This window comes from Hypanus sabinus, chromosome 19, assembly GCF_030144855.1.
Source record: "Hypanus sabinus isolate sHypSab1 chromosome 19, sHypSab1.hap1, whole genome shotgun sequence".
In the NCBI taxonomy this organism is placed as follows: Eukaryota; Metazoa; Chordata; class Chondrichthyes; order Myliobatiformes; family Dasyatidae; genus Hypanus; species Hypanus sabinus.
The window spans coordinates 62,705,386-62,723,691 of record NC_082724.1 but is presented as its reverse complement, the minus strand read 5'-3'; the positions used below and the strand labels follow the sequence as shown (position 1 = coordinate 62,723,691).

At 56.7% G+C, this 18,306-nt stretch overlaps 1 protein-coding gene across 1 annotated transcript in view; it reads right to left on the bottom strand.

Moving 5' to 3' along the window:
* grm2a (glutamate receptor, metabotropic 2a) overlaps nucleotides 1-18,306 on the bottom strand; it is a 440,436-nt gene that overhangs the window by 173,655 nt on the left and 248,475 nt on the right. Inside the window, exon 2 of the mRNA XM_059944893.1 lies at nucleotides 2,071-2,908. Within this exon, the coding sequence (XP_059800876.1) occupies nucleotides 2,071-2,908 (838 nt within the window). The remainder of the gene's footprint in view (nucleotides 1-2,070; nucleotides 2,909-18,306) is intronic.

Here is an 18,306-nt window from a genome sequence, read left to right as displayed (position 1 = left end):
GGAGGTGCTCAACAAAGCAGTGCCCCAATTTACAGCAGGTTTCACCGATGTAGAGGAGGCCACATCAGGAGCAACCGACACTATAGCAGCAAGTGGGGGGGAAGGTAGAGACGTGTTTGGTGGTAGGGTCAGTTGAATCGTGGAAGTTGTGTGTTGAATGTGGAGAGTCATGGGGTGGTAGGTGAGGACAAGAGGAACTCTATCCCTGTTACAGTGGTGGGAAGATGGGGTAAGTGCAGATGTCCGGGATATGGAGAAGTTTTGGTGAGGGTAGCATCAATGGACCAAGGGAAACCCCATACTTTGAAAAAAGAAAACTTCTCTGATGTCCTGGAAAGGGAAGTCTCATCCTGGGAACAAATGAGGCAGAGCCGAACGAACTGAGAGATGGGAAAAGCATTTTTACGGGAGACAGGGTAGGATGGGGTATAGTCAAGATAGCCGTGTGAATGGGTAGGTTTATAAAAGATGTCGGTAGAAAATTTGTGTCCAGAAATGGGGAAAGAGAGATCAAGAGAAGGAAGGGAGGTGTCAGAAATGTACCAAGTGAATTTGAGGGCAGGATGGAAGTTGGAGGCAAAGTTGAAAAGTTGATGAAATTGATGAGCTCAGCCTGAGTGCATGAACAGCACTGTAGCGGAGGAAGAGTTGGGGAGTAATACCATGGAAGGCTTGAACCTGGACTGTTCCACACAGCCAACGAAAAGGCAGGCGTACAGTGGCTGGGTCCCATGCGGGTGCCTATGGCTACTCTTTTTGTCTGGAGGAAGTGGGAAGATCTGAAGGAGAAGTTGTTGAGGGCGAGGACCAGTTCTGCCAGGCGGAGAAGGGGAACTGGTAGGATTGTTGAAAAAGAAGTGGAGAGCTTTGAGATGGAGGATAGAAGTGTTTAGCGACTGAACATCCATGGTGAAACTGAGGTGGTCAGGGCCAGGGAATTGAAAGTTGTTGAGGAGGTTAAGAGTATGTGAAGTGTTGTGGATGTAGGTGGGTAGGGAGGGTACTAAGGGGATAAAATAGAGTTGAGCTTTGTGGAATATCTTGGAATATTGTGTTCAGTTCTGGTCACCTCATTATAGGATGTGGAAGCTTTAGAGAGTGTAGAAGAGATGAACAGACCCTTCTGACCCAATTAGCTGCATCATCCAGCAACCCACCTTTCTACCCCAGCCTAATCACAGGACAACTTACAGTGACCGATTAACCCACTGACTGGATTGTCTTTGGACTGTGGGAGGAAACTGGAGCAATCGGAGGAAACCCACGCGCACACTGGAAGAAAGTGTAAATTTTCTCACAGAGGATGCTGGAATTGAACTCTGAATTTCACCCTGGCTGTTATAGCGTCACTCTGGCCACTACAGTAGGACGCCATGGTGGCATTGCGGTCAGTGCCAAGCTTTGAGCATTAGAGTTCAAAGTTCAGTTCCGTCATCATCCGCAAGGAGTCCTCCCTGTGGAATGCGTGTGTTTTCTTCGAGCACTCCAGTTTTGTCCCGCAGCTAAAAGATTTACTGGTTAGTAGGTTAATGGATCATTGTAAATTGTCCTGTTAGGCTAGGGTTAAATCGGGGGTTGCTGTATTTCTATCTAACTAACGTTTCTGTGACGTCCTACCAGGATGTCAGGATACTGTCTAGATTAGAGACTGAGTCTTAAAAGACAGGCTGAGTGAGCAAGGGCTTTTCTCTGTGGAGCAAAGGAGGATGAGAGGTAACTTTATAGAGGCGTATAAAATGATAAGCTGCATAGACTGAGGGAACAGCTGGAGTCTTTTTCCCAGGGCAGAAATGGCTAATATGAAGGGGCATAATTTTAAGGTGATGGGGGAAGTATAGGGGAGGGAATGGCAGGGGTATATTTTTCACCAAGTGGTGGGTGTGTGGAACACCCTGTCAGGAGAGGTGGCAGAGTCAGATATAATAGGGACATTTAATAAACTCTTGGATAGGCACATGGAAGATAGAAAAGTAAATAGGAAGGAAGGTTTAGATTGATCGTAGACTAGGTCAACACAACATGGTGGGCTGAAGGGCCTGTACTGTGCTGTACAGTTCTATGTTCATTTACCATCAAAATGGACTTTGATGATATAATCCTTGTAGAACTTCTTCCCGTTCATGGGCCTCATCTTCTCGCAGATGCTGGTGGTGTTGGGGCAGAGGGCCCGCTGCATGTTGTGCAAGGCATGAGCCATGGCATACACCGCATTCAGCACGAACATGATCTTCGACTCCTGCTCAAACTTCGCCTTCTTCAGAGAGTTCCTCCCGCAAGCCAGTGTCCGTAAGCTGCAGTGGAACTTCTGTTCCCAGAACTCCCAAAACCAGGAATTCCGGCTGTTATTGTATGGGGTAAGGTTGACGAAATAGGCTGCAAACTCCTTGATGGGGTAAGCTGCCAGCTCGATGGTGATGGCTCCCTTTGCGGCCTCCTCATTTCCTTGGACCACATTTTCCAGTGCTCCCCAGCCGTCACTGGCCACCCACAGATAGGAAACATTAAGCCTGTGGGCGGCGGCCAGCAATTCCCGAGCGTCCTCGCTCTTGGTGAATAGGACCACGACCTTGGCGTTAGGCTTTTGCATCAAGGCCTTGATGACACCATTGTACGACTTCTGGTTCATCGACCGGCCAACCTTCTCGGAAGTGGCAATGCAGATGTTGCGAGAGCGAGCCTCGTGCTCAAAGGCCTCAATGCCGGTCTCCCCATAGTCACCCTCGGATGCCACAGTGGAGATGTAGGTCCAGTTAAAGAAGCGCAGGATGTCGGACATAGCTTTGGCCTGGTAGAAATCCGGAGGTACAGTCCGGGCAAAGTAGTCATACCGAGTCTTGTCACTCAGCTTGGCACTGGTGGAAGCATAGCTGATCTGAGGGATCTGGAATAGGCGAAGTAAGTTGGCCACCTGAAAAAGATGGAGAGGAAAGTGATAGAGCACATCTCCAACAGGCAGAAGCCTGGACAACACCTTCTCCGTCAGGCAAACACCTTCCCCGTCAGATAGAGGCTTGGACAATACATTCCCCGTCAGGCAGAGGCCTAGACAACACCTTCTCCGTCAGGCAGAGGCCTGGACAACAACTTCCCGTCAGACAGAGGCCTGGACAACACCTTCCCCGTCAGACAGAGGCCTGGACAACACCATCCCCGTCAGACAGAGGCCTGGACAACACATTCCCCATCAGACAGAGGACTGAACAACACCTTCCCCATCAGAGGCCTGGAAAGCACCTTCCCCATCAGACAGAGGCCTGGACAACATCTTCCCCATCAGACAGAGGCCTGGACAACACCATCCCCATCAGGCACAGGCCTGGACAACAACTTCCCCGTCAGACACAGGCCTGGACAACACCTTCCCCGTCAGGTAGAGGCCTGGACAACACCTTCCCCATCAGACAGAGGGCTGGACAACACCTTACCCGTCAGGCACAGGCCTGGACAACACATTCCCCGTCAGACAGAGGCCTAGACAACAGCTTCCCCATCAGACAAGGGCCAGGTCAACACCATCCCCATCAGACAGAGGCCTGGACAACACCTTCCCCGTCAGACAGAGGCCTGGACAACACCTTCCCCATCAGACAGAGGCCTGGACAACACCTTCCCCGTCAGACAGATACCTGGACAACACCTTCCCCGTCAGGCAGAGGCCTAGGCAACACCTTCCCCATCAGACAGAGGCCTGTACAACACCTTCCCCGTCAGACAGAGGCCTGGACAACACCTTCCCAATCAGACAGAGGCCTGTACAACACTTTCCCCATCAGACAGAGGCCTGGACAACACCTTCCCCGTCAGACAGAGGCCTGGACAACACCTTCCCCATCAGGCAGAGGCCTGGACAACACCTTCCCCATCAGGCAGAGGCCTGGACAACACCTACCCTGTCAGACAGAGGCCTGGACAACACGTTCCCCATCAGACAGAGGCCTGGACAAAACATTCCCCATCAGGCAGAGCCCTGGACAACACCTTCTTCGTCAGACAGAGGCCTGGACAACACCTTCCCCATCAGGCAGAGGCCTGGACAACACCTTCCCCGTCAGGCAGAGGCCTGGACAACACCTTCCCCATCAGGCAGAGGCCTGGACAACACCTTACCCCATCAGACAGAGGCCTGGACAATACTTTCCCTGTCAGACAGAGGCCTGGAATACACCTTCCCCGTCAGACAGAGGCCAAGACAACACCTTCCCCATCAGACAGAGGCCTGGACAACAACTTCCCCGTCAGACAGAGGCCTGGACAACACCTTCCCCATCAGGCAGAGGCCTGCACAACACGTTCCCCATCAGAGAGAGGCCTGGCCAACAACGTCGCCGTTAGGCAGAGGCCTGGACAACACCTTCCCCGTCAGACAGAGGCCTGGACAACAGCGTCCCCGTCAGACAAAGGCCTGGACAACAGCTTCCCGGTCAGACAGAGGCCTGGACAACACCTTCCCCATCAGGCAGAGGCCTGCACAACACGTTCCCCATCAGAGAGAGGCCTGGCCAACAACGTCGCCGTTAGGCAGAGGCCTGGACAACACCTTCCCCGTCAGACAGAGGCCTGGACAACAGCGTCCCCGTCAGACAAAGGCCTGGACAACAGCTTCCCCTCAGAAAGAGGCCTGTACAACAACTTCCGCATCAGACAAAGGCCTGGACAACACCTTCCCCATCAGACAGTGGCCTTGACTACACCTTCCCCGTCAGGCAGAGACCTGGACAACAACTTCCCCATCAGACAGAGGTCTGGACAACACCTTCCCCGTCAGGCAGCCTGGGCAACACCTTCCCCGTCAGACAGAACACGGACAACACATTCCCCAACAGACAGAGGCCTGTTCAACACCTTCCCCATCAGGCAACCTGGGCAACACGTTCCCCGTCAGCCAGAGGGCTGGACAACACCTTCCCCGTCAGACAAAGGCCTGGACAACACCTTCCCCTCAGAAAGAGGCCTGTACAACAACTTCCGCATCAGACAGAGGCCTGGACAACACCTTCCCCGACAGACAGAGGCCTGGACAACAACTTCCCCTTCAGACAGAGGCCTGGACAACACCTTCCCCGTCAGGCAGCCTGGGCAACACCTTTCTCATCACACAAAGGCCTGGATAACACATTCCCCGTCAGCCAGCCTGGGCAACACCATCCCCGTCAGACAGAGGCCTGGATAACACCTTCCCCGTCAGGCACAGGCCTGGACAACACCTTCCCCATCAGACAGAGGGCTGGACAACACCTTACCCGTCAGGCACAGGCCTGGACAAAACCTTTTCCGTCAGACAGAGGCCTGGACAACACCTTCCCCGTCAGGTAGAGGCCTGGACAACACCTTCCCCATCAGACAGAGGGCTGGACAACACCTTACCCGTCAGGCACAGGCCTGGACAACACATTCCCCGTCAGACAGAGGCCTAGACAACAGCTTCCCCAACAGACAAGGGCCAGGTCAACACCATCCCCATCAGACAGAGGCCTGGACAACACCTTCCCCGTCAGACAGAAACCTGGACAACACCTTCCCCATCAGACAGAGGCCTGGACACACCTTCCCCGTCAGACAGGTACCTGGACAACACCTTCCCCGTCAGGCAGAGGCCTAGACAACACCTTCCCCATCAGACAGAGGCCAGGACAACACCTTCCCCGTCAGACAGAGGCCTGGACAACACCTTCCCCGTCAGACAGAGGCCTGGACATCACCTTCACCGTCAGACAGAGGCCAGGACAAAACCTTCCCCGTCAGACAGAGGCCTGGATAACACCTTCCCCGTCAGACAGATGCCTGGACAACCCCTTCCCCATCAGACAGAGGACTAGACAACACCTTCCCCATCAGACAGAGGCCTGGACAACACCATCCCCGTCAGATAGAGGCCTGGACAACACCTTCCAAGTCAGACAGAGGCCTGGACAACACCTTCCCCGTCAGCCAGCCAGGGCAACAACTTCCCCGTCAGACAGAGGCCTGGACAACAGCTTCCCTGTCAGACAGAGGCCTGGACAACACCTTCCCTGTCAGACAGAGGCCTGGACAACACCTTCCCCATCACGCAACCTGGGCAACACGTTCCCCGTCAGGCAGAGGCCTGAACAACAGCTTCCCCGTCAGACAAAGGCCTGGACAACACCTTCCCCTCAGAAAGAGGCCTGTACAACAACTTCCGCATCAGACAGACGCCTGGACAACACCTTCCCCGTCAGACAGTGGCCTGGACTACACCTTCCCCGTCAGGCAGAGGCCTGGACAACAACTTCCCCATCAGACAGAGGCCTGGACAACACCTTCCCCTTCAGGCAGCCTGGGCAACACCTTCCCCGTCAGACAAAGGCCTGGACAACACATTCCCCAACAGACAGAGGCCAGAACAACACTTTCCCCGTCAGACAGAGGCCTGGACAACACCTTCCCCGTCAGCCAGAGGCCTGGACAACATCTTCCCTATAAGACAGAGGCCTGGACAACACCTTCCCCATCAGGCAACCTGGGCAACACGTTCCCCGTCAGGCAGAGGGCTGGACAACACCTTTCCCGTCAGACAGAGGCCTGGAAAACATCTTCCCCGTCAGGTAGAGGCCGGGACAACAACTTCCCCTTCAGACAGAGGCCTGGACAACACCTTCCCCGTCAGGCAGCCTGGGCAACACCTTTCTCATCACACAAAGGCCTGGATAACACATTCCCCGTCAGCCAGCCTGGGCAACACCATCCCCGTCAGACAGAGGCCTGGATAACACCTTCCCCGTCAGGCACAGGCCTGGACAACACCTTCCCCATCAGACAGAGGGCTGGACAACACCTTACCCGTCAGGCACAGGCCTGGACAAAACCTTTTCCGTCAGACAGAGGCCTGGACAACACCTTCCCCGTCAGGTAGAGGCCTGGACAACACCTTCCCCATCAGACAGAGGGCTGGACAACACCTTACCCGTCAGGCACAGGCCTGGACAACACATTCCCCGTCAGACAGAGGCCTAGACAACACATTCCCCAACAGACAGAGGCCAGGACAACACTTTCCCCGTCAGACAGAGGCCTGGACAACACCTTCCCCGTCAGAGCGCCTGGACAACAACTTCCCCGTCAGACAGAGGCCTGGACAAAACCTTCCCTGTCAGACAGAGGCCTGGACAACACCTTCCCCATCAGGCAACCTGGGCAACACGTTCCCCATCAGGCAGAGGGCTGGACAACACCTTTCCCGTCAGATAGAGGCCTGGAAAACACCTTCCCCGTCAGGCAGAGGCCCGGACAACAGCTTCCCCGTCAGACAAAGGCCTGGACAACACCTTCCCCTCAGAAAGAGGCCTGCACAACAACTTCCGCATCAGACAGAGGCCTGGACAACACCTTCCCCGTCAGACAGTGGCCTGGACTACACCTTCCCCGTCAGGCAGAGGCCTGAACAACAACTTCCCCATCAGACAGAGGCCTGGACAACACCTTCCCCTTCAGGCAGCCTGGGCAACACCTTCCCCGTCAGACAAAGGCCTGGACAACACATTCCCCAACAGACAGAGGACAGAACAACACTTTCCCCGTCAGACAGAGGCCTGGACAACACCTTCCCCGTCAGCCAGCCTAGGCAACAACTTCCCCGTCAGCCAGCCTAGGCAACAACTTCCCCGTCAGACAGAGGCCTGGACAACACCTTCCCTATAAGACAGAGGCCTGGACAACACCTTCCCCATCAGGCAACCTGGGCAACACGTTCCCCGTCAGGCAGAGGGCTGGACAACACCTTTCCCGTCAGACAGAGGCCTGGAAAACACCTTCCCCGTCAGGTAGAGGCCGGGACAACAACTTCCCCTTCAGACAGAGGCCTGGACAACACCTTCCCCGTCAGGCAGCCTGGGCAACACCTTTCTCATCACACAAAGGCCTGGGTAACACATTCCCCATCAGCCAGCCTGGGCAACACCATCCCCGTCAGACAGAGGCCTGGATAACACCTTCCCAGTCAGACAGAGGGCTGGACAACACCTTCCCCGTCAGGCAGCCTGGGCAACACCTTTCTCATCACACAAAGGCCTGGGTAACACATTCCCCATCAGCCAGCCTGGATAACACCTTACCCGTCAGGCACAGGCCTGGACAAAACCTTTTCCGTCAGACAGAGGCCTGGACAACACCTTCCCCGTCAGGTAGAGGCCTGGACAACACCTTCCCCATCAGACAGAGGGCTGGACAACACCTTACCCGTCAGGCACAGGCCTGGACAACACATTCCCCGTCAGACAGAGGCCTAGACAACAGCTTCCCCATCAGACAAGGGCCAGGTCAACAACATCCCCATCAGACAGAGGCCTGGACAACACCTTCCCCGTCAGGCAGAGGCCTAGACAACACCTTCCCCATCAGACAGAGTCCAGGACAACACCTTCCCCGTCAGACAGAGGCCTGGACAACACCTTCCCCGTCAGACAGAGGACTGGACAACACCTTCCCCGTCAGACAGAGGCCAGGACAAAACCTTCCCCGTCAGACAGAGGCCTGGATAACACCTTCCCCGTCAGACAAAGGCCTGGACAACCCCTTTCCCATCAGACAGAGGACTAGACAACACCTTCCCCATCAGACAGAGGCCTGGACAACACCATCCCCGTCAGATAGAGGCCTGGACAACACCTTCCAAGTCAGACAGAGGCCTGGACAACACCTTCCCCGTCAGCCAGCCAGGGCAACAACTTCCCCGTCAGACAGAGTCCTGGACAACAGCTTCCCTGTCAGACAGAGGCCTGGACAACACCTTCCCTGTCAGACAGAGGCCTGGACAACACCTTCCCCATCACGCAACCTGGGCAACATGTTCCCCGTCAGGCAGAGGGCTGGACAACAGCTTCCCCGTCAGACAAAGGCCTGGACAACACCTTCCCCTCAGAAAGAGGCCTGTACAACAACTTCCGCATCAGACAGAGGCCTGGACAACAACTTCCCCGTCAGACAGTGGCCTGGACAACACCTTCCCCGTCAGGCAGAGGCCTGGACAACAGCTTCCCCATCAGACAGAGGCCTTGACAACACCTTCCCCTTCAGGCAGCCTGGGCAACACCTTCCCCATCAGACAAAGGCCTGGACAACACCTTCCCCGTCAGACAGATACCTGGACAACACATTCCCCAACAGACAGAGGCCAGAACAACACTTTCCCCGTCAGACAGAGGCCTGGACAACACCTTCCCCGTCAGCCAGCCTAGGCAACAACTTCCCCGTCAGACAGAGGCCTGGACAACACCTTCCCATCAGGCAACCTGGGCAACACGTTCCCCATCAGGCAGAGGGCTGGACAACACATTTCCTGTCAGACAGAGGCCTGGACAACAGCTTCCCCTCAGAAAGAGGCCTGTACAACACCTTTCTCATCACACAAAGGCCTGGATAACACCTTCCCCATCAGCCAGCCTGGGCAACACCTTCCCCGTCAGACAGAGGCCTGGATAACACCTTCCCCGTCAGGCAGAGGCCTGGACAACACCTTCCCCGTCAGGCAGAGGCCTGGACAACACCTTACCCGTCAGGCACAGGCCTGGACAACACCTTCCCCATCAGGCAACCTGGGCAACACCTTCCCCGTCAGACATAGGCCTGGACAACACCTTCCCCATCAGACAGAGGCCTGGACAACACCTTCCCCGTCAGACAGATACCTGGACAACACCTTCCCCGTCAGGCAGAGGCCTAGACAACACCTTCCCCATCAGACAGAGGCCAGGACAACACCTTCCCCGTCAGACAGAGGCCTGGACAACACATTCCCCGTCAGACAGAGGCCTGGACAACATCTTCCCCGTCAGACAGGTACCTGGACAACACCTTCCCCGTCAGGCAGAGGCCTAGACAACACCTTCCCCATCAGACAGAGGCCAGGACAACACCTTCCCCGTCAGACAGAGGCCTGGACAACACCTTCCCCGTCAGACAGAGGCCTGGACATCACCTTCACCGTCAGACAGAGGCCAGGACAAAACCTTCCCCGTCAGACAGAGGCCTGGATAACACCTTCCCCGTCAGACAGATGCCTGGACAACCCCTTCCCCATCAGACAGAGGACTAGACAACACCTTCCCCATCAGACAGAGGCCTGGACAACACCATCCCCGTCAGATAGAGGCCTGGACAACACCTTCCAAGTCAGACAGAGGCCTGGACAACACCTTCCCCGTCAGCCAGCCAGGGCAACAACTTCCCCGTAAGACAGAGGCCTGGACAACAGCTTCCCTGTCAGACAGAGGCCTGGACAACACCTTCCCTGTCAGACAGAGGCCTGGACAACACCTTCCCCATCACGCAACCTGGGCAACACGTTCCCCGTCAGGCAGAGGCCTGAACAACAGCTTCCCCGTCAGACAAAGGCCTGGACAACACCTTCCCCTCAGAAAGAGGCCTGTACAACAACTTCCGCATCAGACAGACGCCTGGACAACACCTTCCCCGTCAGACAGTGGCCTGGACTACACCTTCCCCGTCAGGCAGAGGCCTGGACAACAACTTCCCCATCAGACAGAGGCCTGGACAACACCTTCCCCTTCAGGCAGCCTGGGCAACACCTTCCCCGTCAGACAAAGGCCTGGACAACACATTCCCCAACAGACAGAGGCCAGAACAACACTTTCCCCGTCAGACAGAGGCCTGGACAACACCTTCCCCGTCAGCCAGAGGCCTGGACAACACCTTCCCTATAAGACAGAGGCCTGGACAACACCTTCCCCATCAGGCAACCTGGGCAACACGTTCCCCGTCAGGCAGAGGGCTGGACAACACCTTTCCCGTCAGACAGAGGCCTGGAAAACATCTTCCCCGTCAGGTAGAGGCCGGGACAACAACTTCCCCTTCAGACAGAGGCCTGGACAACACCTTCCCCGTCAGGCAGCCTGGGCAACACCTTTCTCATCACACAAAGGCCTGGATAACACATTCCCCGTCAGCCAGCCTGGGCAACACCATCCCCGTCAGACAGAGGCCTGGATAACACCTTCCCCGTCAGGCACAGGCCTGGACAACACCTTCCCCATCAGACAGAGGGCTGGACAACACCTTACCCGTCAGGCACAGGCCTGGACAAAACCTTTTCCGTCAGACAGAGGCCTGGACAACACCTTCCCCGTCAGGTAGAGGCCTGGACAACACCTTCCCCATCAGACAGAGGGCTGGACAACACCTTACCCGTCAGGCACAGGCCTGGACAACACATTCCCCGTCAGACAGAGGCCTAGACAACACATTCCCCAACAGACAGAGGCCAGGACAACACTTTCCCCGTCAGACAGAGGCCTGGACAACACCTTCCCCGTCAGAGCGCCTGGACAACAACTTCCCCGTCAGACAGAGGCCTGGACAAAACCTTCCCTGTCAGACAGAGGCCTGGACAACACCTTCCCCATCAGGCAACCTGGGCAACACGTTCCCCATCAGGCAGAGGGCTGGACAACACCTTTCCCGTCAGATAGAGGCCTGGAAAACACCTTCCCCGTCAGGCAGAGGCCCGGACAACAGCTTCCCCGTCAGACAAAGGCCTGGACAACACCTTCCCCTCAGAAAGAGGCCTGCACAACAACTTCCGCATCAGACAGAGGCCTGGACAACACCTTCCCCGTCAGACAGTGGCCTGGACTACACCTTCCCCGTCAGGCAGAGGCCTGAACAACAACTTCCCCATCAGACAGAGGCCTGGACAACACCTTCCCCTTCAGGCAGCCTGGGCAACACCTTCCCCGTCAGACAAAGGCCTGGACAACACATTCCCCAACAGACAGAGGACAGAACAACACTTTCCCCGTCAGACAGAGGCCTAGACAACACATTCCCCAACAGACAGAGGCCAGGACAACACTTTCCCCGTCAGACAGAGGCCTGGACAACACCTTCCCCGTCAGAGCGCCTGGACAACAACTTCCCCGTCAGACAGAGGCCTGGACAAAACCTTCCCTGTCAGACAGAGGCCTGGACAACACCTTCCCCTTCAGGCAACCTGGGCAACACGTTCCCCATCAGGCAGAGGGCTGGACAACACCTTTCCCGTCAGATAGAGGCCTGGAAAACACCTTCCCCGTCAGACAGAGGCCCGGACAACAGCTTCCCCGTCAGACAAAGGCCTGGACAACACCTTCCCCTCAGAAAGAGGCCTGCACAACAACTTCCGCATCAGACAGAGGCCTGGACAACACCTTCCCCGTCAGACAGTGGCCTGGACTACACCTTCCCCGTCAGGCAGAGGCCTGAACAACAACTTCCCCATCAGACAGAGGCCTGGACAACACCTTCCCCTTCAGGCAGCCTGGGCAACACCTTCCCCGTCAGACAAAGGCCTGGACAACACATTCCCCAACAGACAGAGGACAGAACAACACTTTCCCCGTCAGACAGAGGCCTGGACAACACCTTCCCCGTCAGCCAGCCTAGGCAACAACTTCCCCGTCAGCCAGCCTAGGCAACAACTTCCCCGTCAGACAGAGGCCTGGACAACACCTTCCCTATAAGACAGAGGCCTGGACAACACCTTCCCCATCAGGCAACCTGGGCAACACGTTCCCCGTCAGGCAGAGGGCTGGACAACACCTTTCCCGTCAGACAGAGGCCTGGAAAACACCTTCCCCGTCAGGTAGAGGCCGGGACAACAACTTCCCCTTCAGTCAGAGGCCTGGACAACACCTTCCCCGTCAGGCAGCCTGGGCAACACCTTTCTCATCACACAAAGGCCTGGGTAACACATTCCCCATCAGCCAGCCTGGGCAACACCATCCCCGTCAGACAGAGGCCTGGATAACACCTTCCCCATCAGACAGAGGCCTGGACAACACCTTCCCAGTCAGACAGAGGGCTGGACAACACCTTCCCAGTCAGACAGAGGCCTGCACAACACCTTCCCAGTCAGACAGAGGGCTGGACAACACCTTCCCCGTCAGGCAGCCTGGGCAACACCTTTCTCATCACACAAAGGCCTGGGTAACACATTCCCCATCAGCCAGCCTGGATAACACCTTACCCGTCAGGCACAGGCCTGGACAAAACCTTTTCCGTCAGACAGAGGCCTGGACAACACCTTCCCCGTCAGGTAGAGGCCTGGACAACACCTTCCCCATCAGACAGAGGGCTGGACAACACCTTACCCGTCAGGCACAGGCCTGGACAACACATTCCCCGTCAGACAGAGGCCTAGACAACAGCTTCCCCATCAGACAAGGGCCAGGTCAACACCATCCCCATCAGACAGAGGCCTGGACAACACCTTCCCCGTCAGGCAGAGGCCTAGACAACACCTTCCCCATCAGACAGAGTCCAGGACAACACCTTCCCCGTCAGACAGAGGCCTGGACAACACCTTCCCCGTCAGACAGAGGACTGGACAACACCTTCCCCGTCAGACAGAGGCCAGGACAAAACCTTCCCCGTCAGACAGAGGCCTGGATAACACCTTCCCCGTCAGACAAAGGCCTGGACAACCCCTTTCCCATCAGACAGAGGACTAGACAACACCTTCCCCATCAGACAGAGGCCTGGACAACACCATCCCCGTCAGATAGAGGCCTGGACAACACCTTCCAAGTCAGACAGAGGCCTGGACAACACCTTCCCCGTCAGCCAGCCAGGGCAACAACTTCCCCGTCAGACAGAGTCCTGGACAACAGCTTCCCTGTCAGACAGAGGCCTGGACAACACCTTCCCTGTCAGACAGAGGCCTGGACAACACCTTCCCCATCACGCAACCTGGGCAACATGTTCCCCGTCAGGCAGAGGGCTGGACAACAGCTTCCCCGTCAGACAAAGGCCTGGACAACACCTTCCCTCAGAAAGAGGCCTGTACAACAACTTCCGCATCAGACAGAGGCCTGGACAACAACTTCCCCGTCAGACAGTGGCCTGGACAACACCTTCCCCGTCAGGCAGAGGCCTGGACAACAGCTTCCCCATCAGACAGAGGCCTTGACAACACCTTCCCCTTCAGGCAGCCTGGGCAACACCTTCCCCATCAGACAAAGGCCTGGACAACACCTTCCCCGTCAGACAGATACCTGGACAACACATTCCCCAACAGACAGAGGCCAGAACAACACTTTCCCCGTCAGACAGAGGCCTGGACAACACCTTCCCCGTCAGCCAGCCTAGGCAACAACTTCCCCGTCAGACAGAGGCCTGGACAACACCTTCCCATCAGGCAACCTGGGCAACACGTTCCCCATCAGGCAGAGGGCTGGACAACACATTTCCTGTCAGACAGAGGCCTGGACAACAGCTTCCCCTCAGAAAGAGGCCTGTACAACACCTTTCTCATCACACAAAGGCCTGGATAACACCTTCCCCATCAGCCAGCCTGGGCAACACCTTCCCCGTCAGACAGAGGCCTGGATAACACCTTCTCCGTCAGGCAGAGGCCTGGACAACACCTTCCCCGTCAGGCAGAGGCCTGGACAACACCTTACCCGTCAGGCACAGGCCTGGACAACACCTTCCCCATCAGGCAACCTGGGCAACACCTTCCCCGTCAGACATAGGCCTGGACAACACCTTCCCCATCAGACAGAGGCCTGGACAACACCTTCCCCGTCAGACAGATACCTGGACAACACCTTCCCCGTCAGGCAGAGGCCTAGACAACACCTTCCCCATCAGACAGAGGCCAGGACAACACCTTCCCCGTCAGACAGAGGCCTGGACAACACATTCCCCGTCAGACAGAGGCCTGGACAACATCTTCCCCGTCAGACAGGTACCTGGACAACACCTTCCCCGTCAGGCAGAGGCCTAGACAACACCTTCCCCATCAGACAGAGGCCAGGACAACACCTTCCCCGTCAGACAGAGGCCTGGACAACACCTTCCCCGTCAGACAGAGGCCTGGACATCACGTTCACCGTCAGACAGAGGCCAGGACAAAACCTTCCCCGTCAGACAGAGGCCTGGATAACACCTTCCCCGTCAGACAGATGCCTGGACAACCCCTTCCCCATCAGACAGAGGACTAGACAACACCTTCCCCATCAGACAGAGGCCTGGACAACACCATCCCCGTCAGATAGAGGCCTGGACAACACCTTCCAAGTCAGACAGAGGCCTGGACAACACCTTCCCATCAGGCAACCTGGGCAACACGTTCCCCATCAGGCAGAGGGCTGGACAACACATTTCCTGTCAGACAGAGGCCTGGACAACAGCTTCCCCTCAGAAAGAGGCCTGTACAACACCTTTCTCATCACACAAAGGCCTGGATAACACCTTCCCCATCAGCCAGCCTGGGCAACACCTTCCCCGTCAGACAGAGGCCTGGATAACACCTTCCCCGTCAGGCAGAGGCCTGGACAACACCTTCCCCGTCAGGCAGAGGCCTGGACAACACCTTACCCGTCAGGCACAGGCCTGGACAACACCTTCCCCATCAGGCAACCTGGGCAACACCTTCCCCGTCAGACATAGGCCTGGACAACACCTTCCCCATCAGACAGAGGCCTGGACAACACCTTCCCCGTCAGACAGATACCTGGACAACACCTTCCCCGTCAGGCAGAGGCCTAGACAACACCTTCCCCATCAGACAGAGGCCAGGACAACACCTTCCCCGTCAGACAGAGGCCTGGACAACACATTCCCCGTCAGACAGAGGCCTGGACAACACCTTCCCCGTCAGACAGAGGCCTGGACAAATCCTTCCCCGTCAGGCAGAGGCCTGGACAACAACTTCCCCATCAGACAGAGGCCTGGAGAACACCTTCCCCGTCAGGCAGCCTGGGCAACACATTCCCCGTCAGACAGAGGCCTGGACAACACATTCCCCAACAGACAGAGGCCTGGACAACACCTTCCCCGTCAGAGCGCCTGGACAACAACTTCCCCGTCAGACAGAGGCCTGGACAACACCTTCCCTGTCAGACAGAGGCCTGGACAACACCTTCCCCATCAGGCAACCTGGGCAACACGTTCCCCGTCAGGCAGAGGGCTGGAAAACACCTTCCCCGTCAGGCAGAGGCCTGGACAACAGCTTCCCCGTCAGACAAAGGCCTGGACAACACCTTCCCCTCAGAAAGAGGCCTGTACAAGAACTTCCGCATCAGACAGAGGCCTGGACAACACCTTCCCCGTCAGACAGTGGCCTGGACTACACCTTCCCTGGCAGGCAGAGGCCTGGACAACAACTTCCCCATCAGACAGAGGCCTGGACAACACCTTCCCCTTCAGGCAGCCTGGGCAACACCTTCCCCGTCACACAAAGGCCTGGACAACACCTTCCCTGTCAGACAGAGGCCTGGACAACACCTTCCCCATCAGGCAACCTGGGCAACACCTTTCCCGTCAGCCAGCCTAGGCAACAACTTCCCCGTCAGACAGAGGCCTGGACAACACTTACCCCATCACGCAACCTGGGCAACATGTTCCCCGTCAGGCAGAGGGCTGGACAACAGCTTCCCCGTCAGACAAAGGCCTGGACAACACCTTCCCCTCAGAAAGAGGCCTGTACAACAACTTCCGCATCAGACAGAGGCCTGGACAACAACTTCCCCGTCAGACAGTGGCCTGGACAACACCTTCCCCGTCAGGCAGAGGCCTGGACAACAGCTTCCCCATCAGACAGAGGCCTGGACAACACCTTCCCCTTCAGGCAGCCTGGGCAACACCTTCCCCATCACACAAAGGCCTGGACAACACCTTCCCCGTCAGACAGATACCTGGACAACACATTCCCCAACAGACAGAGGCCAGAACAACACTTTCCCCGTCAGACAGAGGCCTGGACAACACCTTCCCCGTCAGCCAGCCTAGGCAACAACTTCCCCGTCAGACAGAGGCCTGGACAACACCTTCCCATCAGTCAACCTGGGCAACACGTTCCTCATCAGGCAGAGGGCTGGACAACACCTTTCCTGTCAGACAGAGGCCTGGACAACACCTTCCCCATCAGACAGAGGCCTGGACAACACCTTCCCCGTCAGACAGATACCTGGACAACACCTTCCCCGTCAAGCAGAGGCCTAGACAACACCTTCCCCATCAGACAGAGGCCAGGACAACACCTTCCCCGTCAGACAGAGGCCTGGACAACACCTTCCCCGTCAGACAGAGGCCTGGACAACATCTTCCCCGTCAGACAGAGGCCTGGAATACACCGTCCCCGTCAGACAGAGGCCTGGACAACACCTTCCCCGTCAGACAGAGGCCTGGACAAAACCTTCCCCGTCAGACAGAGGCCTGGATAACACCTTTTGCGTCAGACAGAGGCCTGGATAAAACCTTCCCCGTCAGACAGAGGCCTGGACAACCCCTTCCCCATCAGACAGAGGACTAGACAACACCTTCCCCATCAGACAGAGGCCTGGACAACACCATCCCCATCAGATAGAGCCCTGGACAACACCTTCCAAGTCAGACAGAGGCCTGGACAACACCTTCCCCGTCAGCCAGCCAGGGCAACAACTTCCCCGTCAGACAGAGGCCTCGACAACACCCTCCCTGTCAGACAGAGGCCTGGACAACACCTTCCCCATCAGGCAACCTGGGCAACACCTTCCAAGTCAGACATAGGCCTGGACAAAACCTTCCCCGTCAGACAGAGTCCTGGACAACACCTTCCCCATCGGACAGAGGCCTGGATAACACCTTCCCCATCAGACAGAGGCCTGGACAACCCCTTCCACATCAGACAGAGGACTAGACAACACCTTCCCCATCAGACAGAGGCCTGGACAACACCTTCCCCGTCAGATAGAGGCCTGGACAACACCTTCCAACTCAGACAGAGGCCTGGACAACACCGTCCCCGTCAGACAGAGGCCTGGATAACACCTTCCCCGTCAGACAGAGGCCTGGACAACCCCTTCCCCATCAGACAGAGGACTAGACAACACCTTCCCCATCAGACAGAGGCCTGGACAACACCTTCCCCATCAGATAGAGGCCTGGACAACACCTTCCCTGTCAGACAGAGGCCTCTACAACACCTTCCCTGTCAGACAGAGGCCTGGATAACACCATCCCCGTCAGGCAGAGGCCTGGACAACACCTTCCCCGTCAGGCAGAGGCCTGGACAAAACCTTTTCCGTCAGACAGAGGCCTGGACAACACCTTCCCCATCAGGCAACCTGGGCAACACCTTCCCCGTCAGACAGAGGCCTGGACAATACCTTCCCCGTCAGACAGAGGCCTGGACAACACCTTCCCCGTCAGACAGAGGCCTGGACAACACCTTCCCCGTCAGACAGAGGCCTGGACAAAACCTTCCCCATCAGACAGAGGCCTGGATAAAACCTTCCCCTTCAGACAGAGGCCTGGACAACCCCTTCCTCATCAGACAGAGGACTAGACAACACCTTCCCCATCAGACAG